Source organism: Aristolochia californica, unplaced genomic scaffold, assembly GCF_029961685.1.
Source record: "Aristolochia californica isolate CCGP_79_NKW_82.1479 unplaced genomic scaffold, dmAriCali1.0.hap1 SCAF_2, whole genome shotgun sequence".
NCBI classification, from domain to species: Eukaryota; Viridiplantae; Streptophyta; class Magnoliopsida; order Piperales; family Aristolochiaceae; genus Aristolochia; species Aristolochia californica.
Genome location: NW_027181881.1, coordinates 43,251,092 through 43,272,713, shown reverse-complemented (window position 1 = coordinate 43,272,713; position 21,622 = coordinate 43,251,092). Strand labels below are relative to the sequence as shown.

The 21,622-nt window shown below is 36.2% G+C and overlaps 2 protein-coding genes across 3 annotated transcripts; one reads left to right on the top strand and one right to left on the bottom strand.

Moving 5' to 3' along the window:
- Positions 1-9,956: 9,956 nt before the first annotated feature.
- Positions 9,957-11,363, top strand: LOC137956955 (nucleolar protein 16-like). 2 transcript variants are annotated; one of them, XM_068804630.1, is made up of 4 exons: positions 9,957-10,136; positions 10,278-10,474; positions 10,695-10,816; positions 10,920-11,363. In XM_068804630.1, exons 1-4 carry the CDS (start codon positions 10,024-10,026, stop codon positions 11,031-11,033), a joined length of 546 nt encoding a protein of 181 aa, XP_068660731.1. In that variant the 5' UTR covers positions 9,957-10,023; the 3' UTR covers positions 11,034-11,363. The 2 variants fall into 2 exon arrangements, with proteins under 2 accessions (XP_068660731.1, XP_068660730.1); XM_068804629.1 differs by having other exon boundaries at positions 9,957-10,151.
- Positions 11,364-12,478: 1,115 nt separating this feature from the next.
- On the bottom strand, positions 12,479-21,417 carry LOC137955411 (kinesin-like protein KIN-13A). Its single transcript, XM_068802343.1, has 14 exons — positions 20,961-21,417; positions 20,725-20,849; positions 20,358-20,623; positions 19,667-19,882; positions 18,803-19,009; positions 17,416-17,517; positions 17,179-17,256; positions 15,531-15,612; positions 15,233-15,395; positions 14,521-14,850; positions 14,228-14,446; positions 13,560-14,142; positions 13,381-13,446; positions 12,479-12,920 (listed from the first exon to the last, which is right to left on the bottom strand). Exons 3-14 carry the CDS (start codon positions 20,568-20,570, stop codon positions 12,738-12,740), a joined length of 2,442 nt encoding a protein of 813 aa, XP_068658444.1. The 5' UTR covers positions 20,571-20,623; positions 20,725-20,849; positions 20,961-21,417; the 3' UTR covers positions 12,479-12,737.
- Between the last annotated feature and the right edge of the window lie 205 nt (positions 21,418-21,622).

The following is a 21,622-nucleotide window of genomic DNA, read 5'->3' as shown; positions in this document are numbered from 1 at the left end:
AATACGTGCGGGCCCTAGAATAGCGCAAACAAAATGATTATAGTCTCTACTGACAGAAAAGTGGGCTCTACGACTCTGGCCTTGTCCCCCCCCCCTTTGGGCTTTATTATTTTTACTTTATTACTAAAATTTTAACGTCACCCATGGTAAAAGAGCGGAGTAGCCGGCCATGGGCCAGCCCAGACACCTACCTACTACCCACGTAATTCGTGCGCACTTGACGACGACGTATGAGCTGCAGCCGTGCTCACCCACTCCCCTAATCATAAATTTTGTGGACCGTGCGACCTGTGTTTAGTAGACGCACAATTAATGTAAAGAGTATCAGGCTGGATCCATTTAAATTAATAACAAATAAAATAATATAATTGATATAAAATATAGCTAATGAAAGAATGGACGAGGCATCTGGAAAACTCGACTTAGTTTCTATTTCTTCTAGCATTTTTCGTTCTTCTCTCTCAGATAGACGAGACACTCTGATCATCGCAGGAAATTGATTGCTTTCAGTTCCAACTCTGCTTGGTGGGTGGTGATGCAGACTCAGAAGAGAAAGATGGCTTCAGCTACTAATCTTGAAATTTCAATACATGTTCTATTGGGAGTCGCTCAATCCACTACAATGGTGTGTGAATTTATTGAAGACCAACTGGTGTGGGTTCTTGTGTACAATGATAGTACTAATAACTTTATGAATGTAAGGGATCATAAACTGGTTGAGACTACCTTAGTATCAGATCAGTTGTTTTTCAGTAATTGTAGGAGACAAAACGTAACTCACTTATGCAGCCAACGCCAGAGATGTGGAATTGACAGTGCATGGCATTACATTTATGTCTGACTTCTATCTAAACTTATTACAAGAGCTGCAATGGCTTCAAAGAGTGGGAGACATTCTATAGAATTTCCTCACAATGACAATGGAACATACTTGGGTCAGAAAATAAGTGAGGCTGACAGCCTAGCAGAGGCTGAAAGTGTGATTTTGGGGCTATTTTATTCAAGATTACAGCTGACTACAATGCTAGCTTTGAGATACACATTGAAGGCCTTCTTTCCAGCATTTTGACTGAATTTCAGGATTATTTGGATCTCCAAACCAGCTACTACTTGCACAAATAAATGTAAGAGAAGAAAAATCACTTTTCACCAAACCATAAATTTCAAGGTAGACCCACCCAATTTAGGGTACTAAAAAGAGTTTATTCACTTTTTAAGGGTAGCTCAAAAAATATAAACAGAGCAAAAACAATAAAAGAACTGGTTTAAGTTGGATGTTGAGCACACTCTTATTCTTCATATATATTGGGTCTATATGGATTGCTCATAAGTGATTTTTTTAAAAATAATGACAAATTAAAGAAATACTTGGAGGAACCAAAAGTGTTAATAAAAAATAGCAACACTCATACTTCAACCGAAAGGAGACGCACAACACGATGCTCATACTTCTATTGAAACATAGAATTCCATGATTATAATCATAGTAGAAGAGGATTAAGGGGTGAGAAGAAGAAGAGAGATGTGGAGATAAGGTATTAGGAGGAGAAGAGGAAGAGTGACGAATTTGGAGAAAATAGGAGGAAGAATAAGTTAATGGACTTGTCCAAACCCTCCACCTTAAACACTATTTATAAATGATAAAAATACCAATATTATAATTATACCTTTCAACCTAGTAAGAGTGAAGAAGAGACAAAAAACATAAACTAATTACATTAATGTGACTCCAACATATTCATATCTTCCAACATTCCCCCTCAAGCTGGGAGGTAATGGCAGTGATCTCAACTTGAAACAAATAACATAGATGTAGTAATAATCTCTTCCATCACGGTGTCCCCAGGATAAGTACGAAGCCGGGCACAAACTCTCAAAGAGAAGAAATGGGTGATAAAAACATAAGTCGAAACCAACCTCAAATGATTTCAAACAAATATAGTGATAATAATCGCTAAAGTGGGTAATGCATGTCATTCACAAGACGACGATAAAAAACCCAAGGGTACCAATAAAAAGTCTCAATGAGTTTAAAAACACCCATATATACAAAAGACCAACCATAACAATGCACCAAAAAGGGTTGGCAAAGGAGGTAGACGAGAATCAAATAAAGGATGGTAGGGAAAAAATTGTCAAATAATAAAAGGGTAATGTGGAATGGAAGATAAGATGGAGAAGTTGGGGCCATCAAGTGCTTTATTTTTTGAAGTAATTCAATTTTTTCCTCATATGAATCAATGTTACAACAATCAATAAATAATGAACCCAAGGCAAGCAACCGAGGAGTTCTTCAATAATAATGTCTCAATCAAAGAGACACAATAGCAGCAAAGGAAATGGGCCAATGCCCAAATAACACGTACCAAATAATGAAAGTCCGTAAGAGTAATAAGGATACATAAAATAATCTGCAGCAAGTCCAACCTTGAATAAAGAAGCATTGCACCAAGTAATAAGTTGGAATTGAGTCATAAGCTACCAATAAGTTGAGCCAAGTGTTGTTATTGTTCTCAAAAAGAATAATTGAACTGAGTGTTTCTAGTTCCGAGAGCAGCTGCAAGGTCTTCTAAAAAATAGAGAAGAGTGAATAAAAAAATAATGGATGTTGCTTCCACTTTTACTACATCAATGATTCATTCAAACACCAAACTGAGAGCTAGCCATATTAAACCAACTAATTAGCAACCAATAACATAAGTGTCCTATTTATGAATATAGTTCACGCTTAGAAATCTAATTATAGAATGAAACCAATTTTAAAAGGCAAGATAAAAAAATTGAAGGCAAATATTGAGGCTAGACCAATTATAGTTTGAAAGGATTTAACCGAGTGATTGGTTGAGCGAGGCTGCTCACTTCATAAGGGGATGAGTATACCGAATGTTACTCCAACATGCTATTAATTTGTTGCAAGGATTTCTCATAACCAGAGAAGAAACACACTTTGAATCTGATCCTAGATTAGAATCTCTATAAATAGATACTTCGGTAATTTGCAGCATTGAATCAAGTAACTACTTTTTTTAGGAAGTTGCCACTTTAGAATAGGAACACTTCTTCTCTTTGACAAAGATATCAAGGAAAAATTCTGAAAATAAAATGATCTTCTAAACATTCTATGTAAATATTGTTAGTTAAAAAACAAAAACGTTCCAAGGGTAGATCATGAGATACTTTCCTAATATATTTTTTATCAATAAAAATAACTCAAAAAATAAAGCAAAAAATTCAGCTTAAATAAGATCTTCGCATGCAATAGGATACCAGCATGACCTTTGATTCTTCCAATGTAAATATCTTCTTAAACATAGATCAGATTGACATGAAGATTCTCATTCTGAAATTAGACTTAAATACCTTTCATCTAAGTATAATTTATCTTCATTAAATATACTTATTTTGAGATAAATAATTTGATATATTTCAGACTTTGCAATCTAGCCGAATTGGTACTCTTTCTTCTTTGGCTAACATGACCATTGACTCTTCCGAGATTGATATTTCCATATAGAAAATCCAGACTGAGAATTGGTTGGATAGGTAAGAAAATAGACTAACAAATTTTTCATTTTATATAATTGTCTATAAAAAGTTTCGTTCATGATAGCATAAAATGACTCGAAAGTTGAAGTTTTCTGCTATTGCACAAAAATTTTCTACTATTTGACCTTTGCTGCTTCAAAAGTCAATTTATCTAAAAAAATATGATTTCAAAGATTCTTTTTGAGTTAGAAAGTAGACTCAAATATCTTTCCAAAAATATATATGTTTTTATATGAAACATACGATAAGTGAATCAAAATTCTAATGAAAATCTTGAATTGGTAAAGAAGACTCAAGGAAATACAAGAAACTCCTCTAGTTTCTTTTTTATTCTTTTTCCTCCCCTTCTTCTCCGTCTTCTTCTCCTTTTCCTTCTCAGATCTTTCCCCGCTCTGAGACCATGTTGAAACTTAGGATTCCATGATATATAATCACAGTAGAAGAGGATTAAAGGGTGAGAAGAAGAAGAAAGCTATGGAGAGAAGGTTTTAGGAGGAGAAGAGGAAGAGTGATGAATTTAGAGAAAAGAGGAGGAAGAATTGGATAATGGACTTGTCCAAACCCTCCCCCTTAAGCTCTATTTGTAAATGATAAGTACCAATATTACAATTATACCCTTCACCCTAGTAAGAGTGAAGAAGAGACAAAAAACATAAACTAATTACATTAATGAGACTCCAACATATTCATGTCTTGCAACAACTTCTAAATAAGAAGGTAGCACTTTGTAGACCAATAGATTAATGAAAGCTACAAGACTTGAATCAAGAGGGAGAAATAAAATTTTCAAACAATTTTCATGAACTTTGCATGATCAAGTAATAACTAAAATCGATATTTGTTACTTTGGTGTTGATGGATCATCCTCAATGGCTCTTAATTTTGAAAAAATAATATAAAATTGAAGGCTTTGATTTACTGTAAGTTAAAGACAAAGCTCTAGATTTTTTTGACACTTTGGTAAGCTCTTTAGGATAGACTCACATAAAGAGACTCAAAAAATCTCCAAAAAGGAAAATTTTAAAATGGAACTCAAAATAAAAAGTTGATGAAACTAGAATTTTGATGATATCCAATTTTGTAATAAGAGTAGGAGGGCATATGGGTTGATTTGTAAATAGAGACATGCAAGGGGAGAGCTAAATGGGTCAATTTTGGGAATGTAGGTGGACACTTTTGGAAATTAATGAAGTCTAGGGGGGAGGGACACCAGCCTCCAAGGGTATTTTTGTTATTTATAAAGTAAAAAAGTATAAAAAAGAAGAGTCCTAATTTAGAAAACCATGTTTAAGGTAAACTTAGTTCAAACTGAATTTGTGTATTTCTTTTGAATCATTAAACTTTTCTCTTGTTTTTGTGGCAATTTTAATCGCTGAAAGTTCACAAAAGTCTCCTATATATAGTGATTTCAGCAAACATAATCCTTTGAGAATCACCACTATTCCACTCAATGGCCTAAGTAACTTTTTTGTCATGGTCCAAATCAGTAAAAAGGCTCCTAATGACAAGAGACTTTAATGAACATTTGACTCGACCACCTCTTAGTGAATATGATCCTTCATATCAAAAGTGGTTGAAGGATGACACCTTAGTCATAAGATAGTTGGCAAATAGCATGGATAATTTGGTTGCTAACAATGTTTTTCATTTGGATGGAGCCCAAGAGAGATTTGGAACACTTGTTCTAGACTTTATTCCAATCCTAATACCCTTTAAAAAGTTAAGATTTTTTTCAAGCAATGTATAACACAAAGCATAAAGATAACCTTCATGAATATTTTACTAGATTCAAAGGATTGGCACAATAGTAGAAACAAAGAAAATATTGTATTTTACTCATATGCCTTCCAAATTTATAGCCCTATTTGGATGTTATAAAATCTCAGGTACTTTGCTCTTTTGCAAGGTCCTCTTTTAATGATGTTTGTGTAGTCATGCATCAAATTTCAATAAAAAAATCCACCTCTTAGCAGGAACACATGAAAAAAATTCTAATGTTCTCCCAAGGAAAGGGTGGTGGTGATTCCACCTCTAATCCCACAAATTTTAATCAAAATATGAAATGCACTTTTTGTGATTTACATAACTACTAGGTAGACAGGTACTAAAATTTACATGGGAAACCAAATTATTTCAATGCTAATCAAGCCTCCACCTCTACCACAACAACCAACCATGAAGTAATCTTAGATACTTCTAAAGGGAAGAAGTACTTTCGAAGGAGGAATATGGTTTTATACAAAATCTTAAATCATGGATGGTCCTTCTGTTAAGAGAGAAATTAAATTATGTAATAATTTAGGAAAATAATGGCAAATCAGTCAATAGATTGATTTGTCACAATTTCCTAAAATCAAGAAAAAATCTTAATTGATTTTGATTTCTTAAATTAAGGAAATTTGAATCCTTCGTCAGCATATAAATATGCTTGTATTAATTGTAAAATTCATTCTTATTCAATAAAATTTCTCCCTCTTTCTTCTTGTCTGTAGATTGGGCTCCTAGGGCTGAACCACGGAAAATTGGTTTGTGCCTTTTGTTCCTTTCATCTTAAATTTCATTTTCGAATAAAAATTTCTCAAAAAGCGCATCTACAGCTACAGTTGCAACCACTAGTATGCTTTCTTTTTCATGTATGAGTTTTTTTTCCTTGGATCATCGAATCTGGAATCTTTGAACACCTTACTAGTAAAGTTGGAAAATTATCCTCTTTGTCTCCATGTATTATGGATCAATTTGTGTCCATTGCATATGGATCCCAACAAAGGTTCACGGTACCAATACTTCTAATATATCCTCATCTCTCTCACTTTTAACGGTTTTATTTGTTCCTCAATTGTCATTGAGTCTTATGTTTGTAAGTTAACTAAGAAAAAACTAAATTAATTTGTCTCATTTTTTTCCTTCTCATTGTGTTTTTTAGGATATCAAAACGAAACAGGTGATTACTGGGGGCCATGTAAGAGGAGGTCTTTATTCTTTGATCCTTCAATCCTAAAAGCGGTAGCAAGAACAAATAAAGAGGCACTCCAATGGCATAACTGATTGGGCCATCCTTCATTATCAAGTTTATAAATATTAGTTCCTTTAGTTAAATCTATTTATACATTACCTTATGAGTTTTGTGAACTTGGAAACATCACCTAACTGCTTTTCAACCCAGAAAAAATAATATGTCCCCTAGTTCATTTGTTTTAGTTCAATTGAATGTTTGGGGACTTGTTAATGTCCCAAATATTTATTTTACAAGTATTTTGTGATATTTGTGGATTATTACAATAGAGTTACTTGTTTATACTTGATGAAAGATGGATCTTAAGCGTTTTTTATTTTTAAGCCTTTCGTGCTATGGTTGAAACACAATTTCAAAGAAAATCTAGGTGTTTAGATCTGATGATGCTAAAGAATATTTTTTATCAAAGTTTCGAACTCTTTGTCAACTAAAGGAAATTATTCATTAATCTCCCTATGAATAGACACCTCAATCAAACACCATTTTAGAAAGGAAGTCTCATGTTACCTATGAATGTCCCATAATATTATTGGTCATATGTTGTACTTAAAATTTGTTTTCTATTTAATCATATGTCATCAAGTGTGTTACATGATCGTACACCATTCTTAAAAAAAAATTGTGATGCATCCCCCTTTTCTTTGATTCTTCGCTATGTTTGACTGTGTTTCGTTTGCACATACTTTAGGTCTCTACCGAAGTAAGTTTACTCCTAGAGCAATCAAGTGTATTTCTCTAGGTTATTCAAAAAACAAAAAAGAGAAATGTTTGTTATTCTCCTAACTTAAGGAAAACCTTCATTTCTACTGATGTTACATTCCTTGAATATCAACTATATTTTTTAGTTAATTCTTCTCCTGATTTTCCATCTTTTGCCGGGATGTTCAAATCGGTTATCTCATTGGACCACACTATTTCATATGAAGAAGTACCATTAGTACTTGAGACTTCCCTCTCTTCTGTTGTACACCACTCATTTGTGGTGTCTCCAGATGTTTTTGAGGTATAATCTTCTCTTTCTGTTGTTATGTATGGGACTTCTTATGACACTAAACCTATTGCCCTTCGTAAAGAACCTAGTTTATGCACTTGTCACCCTATTGCAAGGTTTATATCCACTCACAATTGTCTTCCAAGGGCTTCCTTCTTAGTTGTAGTATCATCCTCTATCATACCTTTCTACATATGAAGAGGCCTCAAAGGATCCAAGGTGGAAGATTGCCATGGATGAAAAAATGCAAGCTTTATTTAAGAATCATACTTGACAATTGTCCTCTCTTCCACCATCTAAGAAGGCAATCGGTTGCAAATGGGTTTTTACATTGAAATATAAGCCTAGTGGCACAAATGCTAGTTATAGGGCCACTGGTTACTAAAGGCTATACACAAGCCTATAGTATTAACTATGAAGAAACCTCCTCTCTAATGGCCAAATTGAATTCTGTATGGGTTTTCATAATAGTTAGATGTAAAAAATGTTTTTTTTAATGGTAATTTATCAAATGAGGTATGAGGGGAGAAAATTTGTCGTCAGAATAAGGCTTTTTATGGGTTAAAATAGTCCCCTTGTGCCTGGTTTGACAAGTTTACGGTGGTTGTTATTAACCTTCGGTTCACAAGGAGTGAAAGTGATTACTCGATGTTCACAAAAGCAATTACAAAATGTATGATTCTTATGGTTATCTATGTTGATGATATTATTATGACTTGGAGTGACACTATGGGATTCAGCAAGTGAAAAAAGATTTGAACAAGGACTTTTAAGCCAATGTTAAGCTTTGTGATGAATCAAGTGATAGTATTGATATTGGTAGATTCCAACTGTTAGTTGGAAAACTGATATGTCACTTGGTTACATGAAAAAATATCTCTTATTCTATAACAATCATCAATCAATTTATGCATTAGCTCAACAGGCTCATTGGATAGCATCACTATCGTTCAATGAAAGGGTTAATAAACTGAAAATGTAAACATGATCAATTTACTCTCAACTATAACCTTTTCTTGTGTTTTCCAGAAAGGCAGAAAGAAATGTACCTTTTTATGCATCATTTATTTCATGAAATACATCCCAAAGCAAGTAGCTTGTAACTACAGTTGCAGTTACAAAAGAACTTTTTTTTTTTAAACACGTTAGGAAAGAACATTCATGTTTCTGGGGATCTTCCTCAAACCCCTCTCTTTAGCCATCTTCCAAATGTTTTCTACTTCACCCCATTTACCTGCATCAACATATATACTTGCCACCAGGGCATAAGCACCAGAGTTTAGGGGCTCTAACTGCAGCAATTTCCTATCTATAACCTCTCCCAACTCGGTGTTTCTGTGAACTCTACATGCAGCCACCAATGCACTTAAGGCACTGATACTTCGTCCAAATGGAGAGCATTTCAGCAGATCATGAGCTTCCTCCAGACGACCTGCTCTGCCAAACAAATCAATTATGCATGAATAGGTGTAATTTGATGCTCAGCCTTCATAGACTGAAAGATGAGCAAGCCCAATTCAACTAGTCCTGTATGCCAAAGTTTGCTCATCGAGCTTAATGTTGAAGGGCTCCTATGTACTCACCATGCATGCCATATGCAGCAATGATGGTGGTGTTCCAGGAAGTGAGACACTTGAGGGGTGAATAAATTTATTAATTTCAATGGCTATGATAAAATTTTGAATTAAATTCATGCAATTTACATATCAATCATAATGATGGTGAAATGGCATGTCCAACAATAGAGCCAAGGAGTCCAAAATACAACACCTAAGGATTTACTATCAACAACTACTCTGTACAAATGAAGGGATCTTCAACAACTAATAATCAGCGTATTTTTGTCACAATTATTTGACCCATTTGTAGTCCTAACTAAGAGTGGTTTATGTAACACACTATTGAACTCTGTTACAGCAGAGATGTCTCGGCTGCTGCCTGGAGAGCCCTCCGGTGCTGACTCCGACGCTTGAACTTTGGGCCTCACGCGTAGGCCAAATGGGTTCGACGCGTTGGACACGGGTTCGACACGGTGGCCACGCTTGATCGACGAGGCAGGTTCGACGCGGTGGCCACGCGAGTTCGACACGGATGACAAGCGGGCTCGACACGGAGGCCACGCGGGCTCGACTCGGTGGCCACGCGGGCTCGACACGGACGCCACGCGGGCTCCACGCGGAAGCCACGCTGGCTCGACACGGACGCCACGCTGGCTCCACGCGGGTTAGACGCGGAGGCCACGCGGGATCGACTCGGAAGCCACGCGGGCTCGACGCGAAGGCCACTCGGATCGACACGGAAGCCACGCGGGATCGACGCGGAGGCCACGCGGGCTCGACACGAGAATGTTAACCGGACTCAGTGTTCTGTTTGTGAAATTTTTGAAGTAAAAAACGATGCATTTTCTCCACAATTAGAAAACCTCAATCGTTTTTCCGTAAGCGAGGTTGGAAGGGTTACTAACAGAGGGACGATGGGCGGATCGCGGAGAAGACTGAAGAAATCCCGTTCCAAGGTCCGCATTGCACTCCCCAGAAAGAAGCCCCATGTCTTCAAGCCTGCTTTCACCATTCCTCCCAAGCTCCGGTCCCTTATAGCCCCGTAGTCTCGCTCTCCTTTAGATGCTTTCTGCTTCCATGTCGTTTGTTTTTCTGAGACTTGCGAAAACTGGTTCTGATTCTTCTCTTTTTCTGTACTTTATGTTCGTTTTCCTTTCCCAACCATTAGAGAAGGGACACAATGGGACGAGTCTGCCAGCGTTTTGGACAACTACCGCTCTTTCGGCGTAGTTTCAAACCCTAATTTGGTGGGCGCTTTATCTCGAACGTCTCAAAAGATCGAAAGCGTTTCTCTGCAAGTTCCTCCTGCCCCTGATTCCATCAATCTCGACGACGTTGATAGTGGCAGTGACCTTGAAGAAGACGGTACGCATTTTGTCGTTTTTTTATTGATGTATTCCTGGATACTCGTTGACAGAGATATAAGGTTTTCCAACTAAAAGGCAAGGGGAGAGAGACTGGACTGTCCAAGCCTAGTCTTGGTCGTAGCTCTGACATTTGGGGTTTTAGGGGCTAGCGTCTCTCTACAATCGTTCTTCTTCACTCTACATTATTAATATGGGATTTGATATTCTTGCCATTGTAGATTTAAAGTCAGCGCTTGGGAAGAAAAGAAGAGATGGAAAAAAAGCACCTATGCAACCATTGACTGCTATACAACGAGTTTATGTAGGTCGACTGATAGAAAAATATGATGATGACTACGAGGTAATTCGCTTTTTGTTTTTTGGTTTGAACCGGTCTAGTTTGAAAATACTTCAGTTTTCTTCTGTTCATGAGACATTATTAACATTGTTTGTGATCCTTGCAGAAGATGTTTCGGGATACAAAGTTGAATTCGATGCAACATTCGGTCGCATTTCTCAAAATGTTGTGCCAAAGGTTTTGTATCAAATCCAAACCCATACTCCGCCTGAAAACATGATCTTTAGCATTAGACATTGAGAAAAGGGGGTATATGGAGCCCAAAGCTCTCTTGAGTTGAAGAGTGATGAAACAAATTATGGTCTTGCTACTTTGGTGGAAAGGTGATTAAAAGTAATGTTTGTCCATGACTTGATCAACAAATCTGCAATGTCTAGCAGAAAACAGTCTACCTTAGTGTTGACAGTGTTACCTCATGAAGGTGGTCTTGATATGCTTCCTTTTATTTTTCCTTTTTCTTGTGAACACAGAAACTCTAATTCTATTATCTAGTTTTTGCTTACAAAGGGTTAGTCCTTGTTTTTGTTCTATTCTATGAAATCTTCTTACATTTCATTTTCAAGTTTTTTTTTAAAAAAAAAAGCAATAGGGAACATTAATCTTCCTTTTTCTTGTTTAAGTGGCAGCTTTTTTGTTACACTTACGATAATTTTGTTAGAGAATGAACGGCCTTCTCTTAAGATTAGTGTGCTTATAAGGATAATCTGGATAATAGTGATCCAAACCAGTGGCTTTATGGTCATGCAAATAAACCTTGGTTTGAGGATAAGTTTTGCTATAATTAGGAATCTAAAGCCCCTCCAAATTAGAAGGAAAAAATCAAGATGTCGGCAAGGATAGAGAAAACCCATGTGGCGACTGTCGTTGGAAAAAACAATTAGGTTCTTTAGTTAGGAGAAAACATAGATTCGTACCGGGTTTAGAAGAAAGGTTATGACGCTTGTCAACTCATATAAATTGGTCTTTTTTATGCACTATCACTGTTAAAAAAGGATAGGATAAACTATATTACTAGATTATGTAGTAGTAAACTGCAACTCTCAAGTTGGGTAACATACCTAAGACCATCCTCATTCCTTTTACAGATATTTCGAATTTGGATATAAGAAAAACTATATGAACTTATAATTTTGGATTCAGTTCCGTTGGATAATTTTCAATTTTAGGTAATATCTGGATCCAAAATATTATAATGAAAATAACTGAAATAATAAAGAAACCTCTAGAGCAGACAAATAGAGAAGAAAGATAACCAAGAGAAGAACAGAGGCAGAGAAAAAAATGTAGAGGGTGATATAAAAATGAAGAAAGATAAATGACAAAGAGAAGAAGAGGTGAAAAAAAAAGCTGGAGGGCTTGAGAGTGGCAATTGGTAAGAAGAAAGAAAGATAAGTGAGGAAACGAAATAAGAGCGGCAGACATAAAAATGGCTTGAGAGTGACAGACATAAAAAATGGCCGGAGAAATTGAGAGGAAACGAAATAAGAAAGATAAAGAGGGCGATGATGCTAAGACAGAAGGGATAAAAGAGAAAATGAAATTGAATGAGAGAGAACGGCTGAAAGAGCAGTGAGCGGGAACGAGAACATACCAAAGGAGAGAGCACTTTAGCTCCCATCTGCTGATGGCTGATGCAATCCTTTCAAACCGTACTTTTAAAGAATGGATTCCAACGGAGCCTTCTATAATTCCACGAGAGAACACACACTTACAGAGCGCCTCCCAAGACTCAATTCTCCACTGTGGGAGTGAGAAATGTATACATATGAATCAAATCTTGAAAATGAAGGATAAGCTACAGAAGATACAAAAGAAAGAACGAAAAAAGTACAGGTGACATTCCTCGGGGATCAGAAGCAGCAGGGGGTCGAACGATAACAACAGAAAGTCACGTAGCAGAGGAGAGTCACAGACCCTGGTTCCACTAACGAGGAACCTTCTTGCGGCTAAGTATTTCCTGTTCTTTTAATCGATGCTGGAATCTAGCCAAACGAGCCTGCAGGCTTACCAAACCTGCTGCCTTACGTGAGAGGACAAAGCTCAGCTGTGTTACATAGTTATCAATGAGACTACCAGGCTGGTCAACTTCAGCCAGCAGCTTCATCTCCTGATCCAATAAAGACAAGTATTAATATCAAGAAAATTTAACTGTTGCTCTATAAATGTGCATGGTTGACTGCTATCTTAGTACTCGTATCTTTACTTTGTGAAACAAGGTTTAAAAGTACGATCTCCATGTAAAACATGAAACAGAGCCAACCGCTACATTTTTACAGTAAAACATGGAAAAGAAGACCCAACCAATATAGCTCCTTTCATGAAGAAATTGTAAAAAGCTCTCCTCAGCCCATTGACATGAACAAACTGAAGAACCATGTGAAGTAACATCTTGCTCATTCCTTTATTTTTTAGTTGCTACCAGGGCTTTTCGTTTTCATTAGTCTAAGCCTACTGCATATCCAGATGACTTGTGAAAGGGAATTGTGTCAGACTCAAGTTTAAAAATAACTCGACCAAAAATAACTGTTTAGACATCAAGCTGCAATAGCAGGTAAAGCAAGACTTACTTCACGCACTATTTCCATCGTCTCTTCAATTTCTTTTCTGTGAGATGCAATTAAGGTTTCTTCCTCCTACACAAGTGATATAAATTGAAAGTCAAACATATATATATCATCAAATTCAGAAGAACGTGCAAAAGAAAGAGAAACTCAATAAATAGCAATAAAAACAAAAATAAAGATACCTCTAGTATGGCAATGATTTCACCATCATGGACTGGATGAGATTCAGGTTCATATTGTCTGGATACAACATTATTTGAACCATAATCATGTGTATGCTGCTGTTGCCTGTAACTGAAGGATGAATCAGACCCCATGTCCTTTTTCGGCCAGTTGCTTTGTTTTTCAACTTTCTCTTCTCGAGAAACTTTTCTACGAGGAGGAGAAACCTTACATACTTTTTCTTCCTCCGACGTATCCATCGAGTTTTGAGCAGATGAATACGATTTATTATTTGTTATAGTAGTCTTCATGTCTACCCTTTCTCTGTCAGCAGGACCTGTAGTTAACAAACTTTCCTCCTTCCCATTATAGCTGTATTGTGATGAGAAACCAGGTGCATTTCTCTCGTAATCGGCATCATAATTTTGTGAGAAATTCTCAATAACCCTCCTTCCAGCATCAACTGTTTTCACTTCATTTGGGTCTAAAACGTCTTCCATTTCAACTGGGACAGGAAGTGATGACGTTGATGAAGATTCTTTGATTGTAGGAACAGATGCTTGATCCTTTTTAGCATTACCACTCTTAGAGAGGCTCTTAACCCTTTCATCATCATAGTACAATTGATCAGAACTTAAAAGATCTTCAGTAATACACAATTTGTAGTAGTACTGTGTTAATAACATACCTATCAGCATATCTCAAAGTGTTGAGAGTATGTTCACATGAACCTGCATTTGGTGATATGCAAGAGATCATCACTGTCCTGGAATTGCCAACAAAAGAATCACGAAGAACCTCAGTGAGTTTGCTTCCACGAAATGGAATATGAATCTGATCATTGTCAAGTGCACGGATACACTCTTTTAAGGCTAAAAGGCTCTTGTTGATCTCTGCACCCTCAATTCTGAAGCCAAGAAACCAAAAATTAGTCAAAAATCTCTGAATCAATTATGCAAAGAAAGTAGATAAGATAACTACCGAGTCTGTCGGTCATTATCAGTCGTGTCTGCACCACGTTCACTACCAGCAAGGTCAATAAAAGAAATTTTTCCAACGACCTTTGCAGGCTTGGATTCATTTCCATCATTATGGCGTCTGGATTCAGTGACTTCATGGTGCTTCTTAATTGCAAGCTGAAGAATAGCATGAGATCTAGACGACTCTTCATTAGCGCCAGTAGAACCTGTACTTCTTGCTGCATTTCCCTTTTCAATGAATTCCTTAACTATTTGTACATCTGAAACTTCAAACTCCTGCAATCCAACAATGCAAACTTGCTGACGACCATCTTCCCTCATGCACAGTTTCCTGATGAATGGTCATTAAAGAAAAAGAGTTAGACACAAAAAATATATATATCTATATATAAATTTAAAAAAAAAAATTAAAAATTTTAAACGTATACTATGTTTTGAATTTCTTTGAATTATACTAATAATCAATTTAGTTCCAGCAAATCGAGATAGATTATTATTGAAACGTATACTAATAATCAATCTTGAATCCAGAAAATCTCAATTACTATCAAGTGGAGTACAATCTATTAACTCATCATTTAGAAACATGAAAAAAAAAAAAGAGTCAGAGCATGCAGAAGTAGGAGCACAACAAGAAACAAAAGAACCTGAAACATGACAATGTTAAAAACATAAAACTCTCATACAGATAAAAGAGAATGTGTGCAACTAACCTTCGATCACTAAGAAGATCAAACAATTTACCACCATATATCTCAAAATAGCTTAGCCATAGCTTAAACCTCTGGTTGCGGTAGATGGGTTGACGCAATGACCGAACAATGTCTTCAACAGCTTTGAGTGGTAGGGGCTGCATGGTGAATGTTTTACCACTTCCTGAAAATCAAAATCCAGCCACGTACTAATTAGTTACGTGGGCCTTTTTAGAATAAGATTTCAATAATAAAGGAAAAATTCAAAAGAAAATCCAAAAGACGTACAGGTGAAAATCCAAAAGAAAAATATATGCACCTGTTTGACCATATGCAAAGCATGTCGCTTTAGTTCGCTGGAAAATCGTCGGAATGATCGGAGCTACAGTAACACGATAAACCTGCTTAAATCAAAGAAGCAGAAAAATGAATCATCACAAACAACGGTTCCAAAGTTAAAATAATTCCCAATAAACCAAAAGTTGGTGAAAAAAATCCAACAACAAGTTACATAAAAGCGCACAAGACAAAACTGAGCATGAAGCGACATGAACACATGATTGGAAAACTTGGTGAGCCATCAGCAGAGAGAAATCAGATACACAGAAACCTAAACTAAGATTCTACTAAACTTAGATGTACACAAGATTAAACTGACTCAGACTTGACTTGGAAATGACTTGACCGTTTCATGACAGATTTGGCCAACTTGGCTCAGGAATTGCATTTTATATCCCTCCCCAGTTTTCTGTTCTCATCCTTTTGCCTGTTTCTTTAGGAATTCCGCCTTCTAGAACATAACTCAAACCTTCTACCATTCATTATCAAAATAACTACACTTTCTCTATGTATGAGAATGACTGAACAAATACTTTCATAACAGATGCATGAGTCTCTATATGTGTGATTTCATGCGGCTAACTATGATTATCTTTTCTTTAAATTATTTTCCAACTTCAGTGGGATATTTTGCTTTTTAACTAATTACTACAGTTTTCATAAAACAAGCTCAATGATTGGACAAGTCCAGTGGGCTCCACTGTCACAATGAATACATCAACTCTGGCACTAATCATAAAGTTGACAAAATATGAAGCTTTGATATGTCTAGAATTCTACAACCCTGCAAAAGGCAGCATTTATTCTGGCCAAACAGGACATGAAAATAACAGATCACTTTATTATCACAAAAAATAAAAGTAAAAACAAAAATAGAATAAAAAATCAGCTCTATAATTTTTCAAGCATATTTAATCTTGTGTGTTTCTAGAAGTAAGAACTAAGCAAATATTTTTAAGAATAACATAACTAAATTCAATACTTCATTCTCTGAGCACCTCCATTTGAAAAACAATTTTAACATATAAATACTTTCATAATATCAAGTTCAATTATTTTAAAAATGATAGACTTTCTTTGCCTTTTTTTTTAACTTTCATAGTCTTTTGTTTTTTTTTTTTTTTAAATAGTTCAAAAGAAGAAGTCATTATGATACATATACATGAATAAATATCCCCTTACTCAGAAACGAAAATTTAAAGGCTTTTTTGCACGAAAATTAGAAATATATCAAATATTTACTTTTGTTATTCTCCTTGAATTTGGACATCAGACTATTAGATAAAGAGAAAAGTAGGTCTATCAAATTCCTAAGAATTATAGGATGGCAATATCACAAATATCCAAAACAAGCAGTAGGTAATTCCTATATGCCCAACACAAGTTCCGAAAATTTTGATTATGATGTGAATGTGTGCACGTGTCAAGTCAAAATTTACAAAACTCATCAAAGTTACAAATTCAAGTTCACAAGTCAAGAGTTTTTGGGTTGCTCATCCAGTTCTAAATTTCATTTTCCCAACCACATAAAAAATGTATTAAGGATCCTCAATATATACACATCCATCTATTTATAAATAAAATAGCACTAAAATGAAAATTCATGACACAAACAATAAGTCATTTACCTCATCATTTGTAACATGCTCATCCAGAACAGCATCAAAACAAAATTCATTCTTCTCAACGTACGCAGTCAAATCCACCTTTTTCACATTAATACTTGCAATTAGCACCCAAGTACAGACAATATATAAGAAGAGGATAACGTTATGTTATTCTTAACTAACCTAGCATCCACAAAACTATTGCCTTATTTAAAGTAAGATGTATGGCATTAAATACATGGAAAGAAACAATCGCACCTTAAGCTTGGGTTCATGAACTGTTAAGGCGTTGTAATTGACAGTTACAATATCATCCTCCTTTCGTGACAATTCCTTCTTGTTCAAGGGCCTCTTACGCACCTGCAATGCATATAAACAAAAAGTTGAACAAACAATACAAAAAAACAAGAAAAAGCACAAGATCACTAAGTCAGATCTACCTTACCAAAAATTTGAAATAATGATTTAAATTACCTAAAATAAAAATGTAAAGATAAATTAAAAAAACGATTAGTTTGAAAAAAATAAAGAGTAGATTGAAGATCTTTGAGAGGTTCCAATTGACACATTGAAAAGTGATTTCTCACAGCAAATTGGAGGAGAACCGCAGACTTTGGGAGCAAAATGTCATCCATGTGATCAGTTGTTTCTTCACTCAGCAGCAGTCACAAACAAGAAAATGGACCTGACCACAACAATTGTAAAAGTACTTGCTGGTTATGCTGAAAGCAAGACCAGGATGTTGACTTATTTGGTGATATTGTTGAAATACAGAAGCCAAGAAACATCTTCATGTGAGATATTCCACAATCAGGCCTAAGTTTATTCTCATGTGCATGTAGAGACAACAATTCCAACCACCCATAATACAATGTGGATGCAACATCCTTGATTGAAAGTTATTGATTAAAAAAAAGGACTAAATGAATGATGTAAATAAATACTGGAGTTAATAAGTAAAAGACAGCTGGACATGTAGATAAAAATAATTTCACTAGAAAATTGCAAATTTCATTCTATTTTCTCATGTATTTCAGAAACCTGATATGAAGAAACAAAAAGGAATAAGAAAACTAGGAAGTCTGCAATTATAGAAATTTGTGGTCAACAAGTTTTTGGCAACTCAAATTTTCCTTTTACCTTCTTTTGCATGTTTCGCTACATGTGTATTGGCACAGGCAAATGGAGCACCGTATACACTGTTTTTTCTTCTTAAATATAAGTTCTCATATCTTTAAGTTTTTAAATACTAATCAAATTTTGTTTTTAAAAGGGGTGATAAAATATTTTAACAAGAAGACAATTATACATATCATTATAGTAAAACCTTTTCAATTTTGAAATAAACATTTGCATCATATCCAAACACCACCAAATATCACAAGATTGTCCATAGTTCAAGACAATCCCAATAGTAGCAATGCATAAAATTTTCATAAAACAGAACTTATAAAAGTCAAAACACCATTTAACAGTACAAAGGAATAAAAAAGGGAAACAGAGAAAAAATAAGGCTGCAAATTTAGATAGAACATAAGTCTCCAAACACCAGGATCATACCATGTCATAAAGTGAAAATCTGTAAGAGCCGCTCGGAAAATGAAACTCATACAAGCAAATTGGTATTAATTGAAAGAAAACTTACCACAACTTTGATCTTAGCCAGATTGCCTTCCTTTGAAGTTGTTTCTTTTTCATGAATCCTCTCCTTCTCATTAGTGGATACCCTCATCGAGGCATCTGCTTGACCTCTCTGTTGTCTGTTATTGATTGCATCCACATCATTATCGAATCCCCTACCAGTGACTGCAGGCATGAAAGGTGATGACTCAAAGGGCTCGGACATAACATGCTGCCAAGAACCAAACAGAATAACTAAGTCACGTCAACTTAGCTTTTTTTATGAAACAGTACAATGATGCATTATAAAAAACAGGATGAATAATTAACCAAACATCAAGAGTAATAGAGCAAAGATAAAAAAAATTGAAGTTATTCTGATCTTCAGCACACCCTTTCTTACTTAAGTGATTTAAAAAAACAAAAGATAACTAGAAAAGCTCTTCTAAAAAAATATAACAAGAAAAATGCTTTGCCATCCCGAGAGCTAAGAATGTTATGTTCCTTCATTTTCGACTCAAATTCCTGATTCACATTCTCAGGCATGGAAACTGCCACAACCATTAGATCCCTGCGTAGCTGCAATTCACAGCTAGCTCTAAGAAAATAAATTTTATACTCATACACATTTTCGGTTACCAAGATTAGTCAGCATAGGCCTATTAGTAGCCAATAAATCTTGACTCCAAAACTAAAATTATACTTTCGGCAACTTTACACTTTCTCATGCAACTTCACATCTAATTTAAATAAATTCACTACTTGGTACCCCCAGAGCTCACAGAACTACTTTTTTATGGTTTAATGGTAAATTACATAGAAAAGATGATTGAGGAAATGAAACTTATTTTTTAAGAAGAAGCATTAAAACATATCCAAAACATCATACGTCTGAAAGAAGCTCAGTGTCATCCATCGCATGAAGATCCAAGAGCCCCGCACCAAACTCCCCTCTCAATTCGGTTGAATAAAAACCATCTGATCCCGGTGCTGTTCCTGAACCTTGGGCAGTTGGTGTGAATAGTTCAGACTCCCCATTCAAATTCAAGGTCCGCAGCAGCTTAAAGAGTTTCTGCTTTTCCTCAGCAGACTGCACTCCATAACCCTACCAATAAAATATAAAGATTTGCATACCATCAGTAAGAGGAGCTATCACAATACGATGTAATGAAGCATATACAAGGAAGAAATATAGGGCGAAATCATAATAAAGTTTCAAAAATACATGCAATTCAAAACACTTAAAGCAAAAGCATATGATAATTTTTCCCAAATTACAATAGGATAAGATAAAAAAAATAGTGTTTTACTTATGAACCGATCTCATGTTTAAACAGCCCTGTCATCTAAAAATATTGTGATGAGAATCGAACAGGTCAAACATTATGCACTAACAAAACCAAGAAACATTCAGATCACATAACTAAACACGTTAATCAGAAAGGAAGAACCACGATTGGTCAACGAACCGAAAATTAATGTCATCATAAATTGATTCGCGTCACTAAAATAAGACAGCAATCCTGAAAACGATGGAACAGTTGCAGAGAGACAAAAACTGAAAGAGACGGAGGCCTTACCTGCATGAGAAGATTTGGGAGGAGACGCTGGTCGATTCCAGGAGCAGCCAAGGGCGCGGCTAGATGCTGCAAACCGGCAGATTGGAGCCAGCGTGCCATGACGGCGTCACCAGCGTCACTCACAGGACCCGCATTGTGCAGGGACCCGCCTCCGGGATGGTCATACAGAGCAGCAGCCGCAGCGGCGTTGCTCTGCTGCATCTGGCCACCCATGTGGCGCTGGGCGCGGCGTTGAGGCGCCAATTTTTATATATCGAATTGAACCACTACAGGGGAGAAACAAATTTCAAATAAGACAATCCTAGAAAAGAAGCAAATAACAAAAACGATGAGCAACAGAAACCCTAAATCCATAAAACATACTTACATGGAGGTGAAAACTCAAAGATCGAGCAAAACATGAAAGTTTTTCCGCTACACGAGATCCAAGACGAATCAGATCGAAAATGCGTAAATGCAAGAACGGATCGGTTCCGATATTCGAATTTAGCCCTAACGCGAGAAGAAGAAACATTAATCCTCGAATTCATCACAAGCAAGCCGTCAAAATAATGGACGCTATTCATCCACCAAAAAAAAAGAAAAAGAGCACTCTAAATATACCAGATTCGGACAGAAATGAATCGTCAGGTTTGTAAGATTGCAATCCGTCAAAGAGATCTGACCACGAAACACCTAGTGGACTCTGGAGCAGATCGGAGGGAAAAAGCGAGGCAAAAAACCCAAATTCCGCGAGGTTTTCGTTCCTGTCTTCTCTCTCCCTCGTCGCTCTCCGTAAGAGATTTCTCACGATAATGGCAGCGTCTGCACGCGGGAGTATGCTTTTCACATATTAGAAATATTTACTCCGGAAAGCAGATAAATACCCTATTTTCCTGTGTATGAATTTCCGGCGGAGAGCTTCATCCCTCCGGTAGCGAAAGAATTTCTTTTCTTTTTTTCGGATTTTCTTTCTCTTTGGCACCCAATCTCGTCTCTCCCCACCAATTAAATTTTACAGAGGTCTCCAAATGTCAGCCCTCACCACTATATACAATTTCAACGGTTGGCGGATATCAGGAAAGGGAAATTTCTCCTACGATTCTAAATCTAATTACAGTTACAGTACCGCTCCATTTTGAATCGTCTTAGGGGCGTTTTCGTCCAAGGCGAGCAAAGAGAGCTTACTGGATTTGGTCTCGGGAGGCCCTTTCTGTGGATGGATTTCGATTTCAAATCGTGCATACAGGGAATGATGCATGTATCCGCGGCGGAGGCCGACCAGC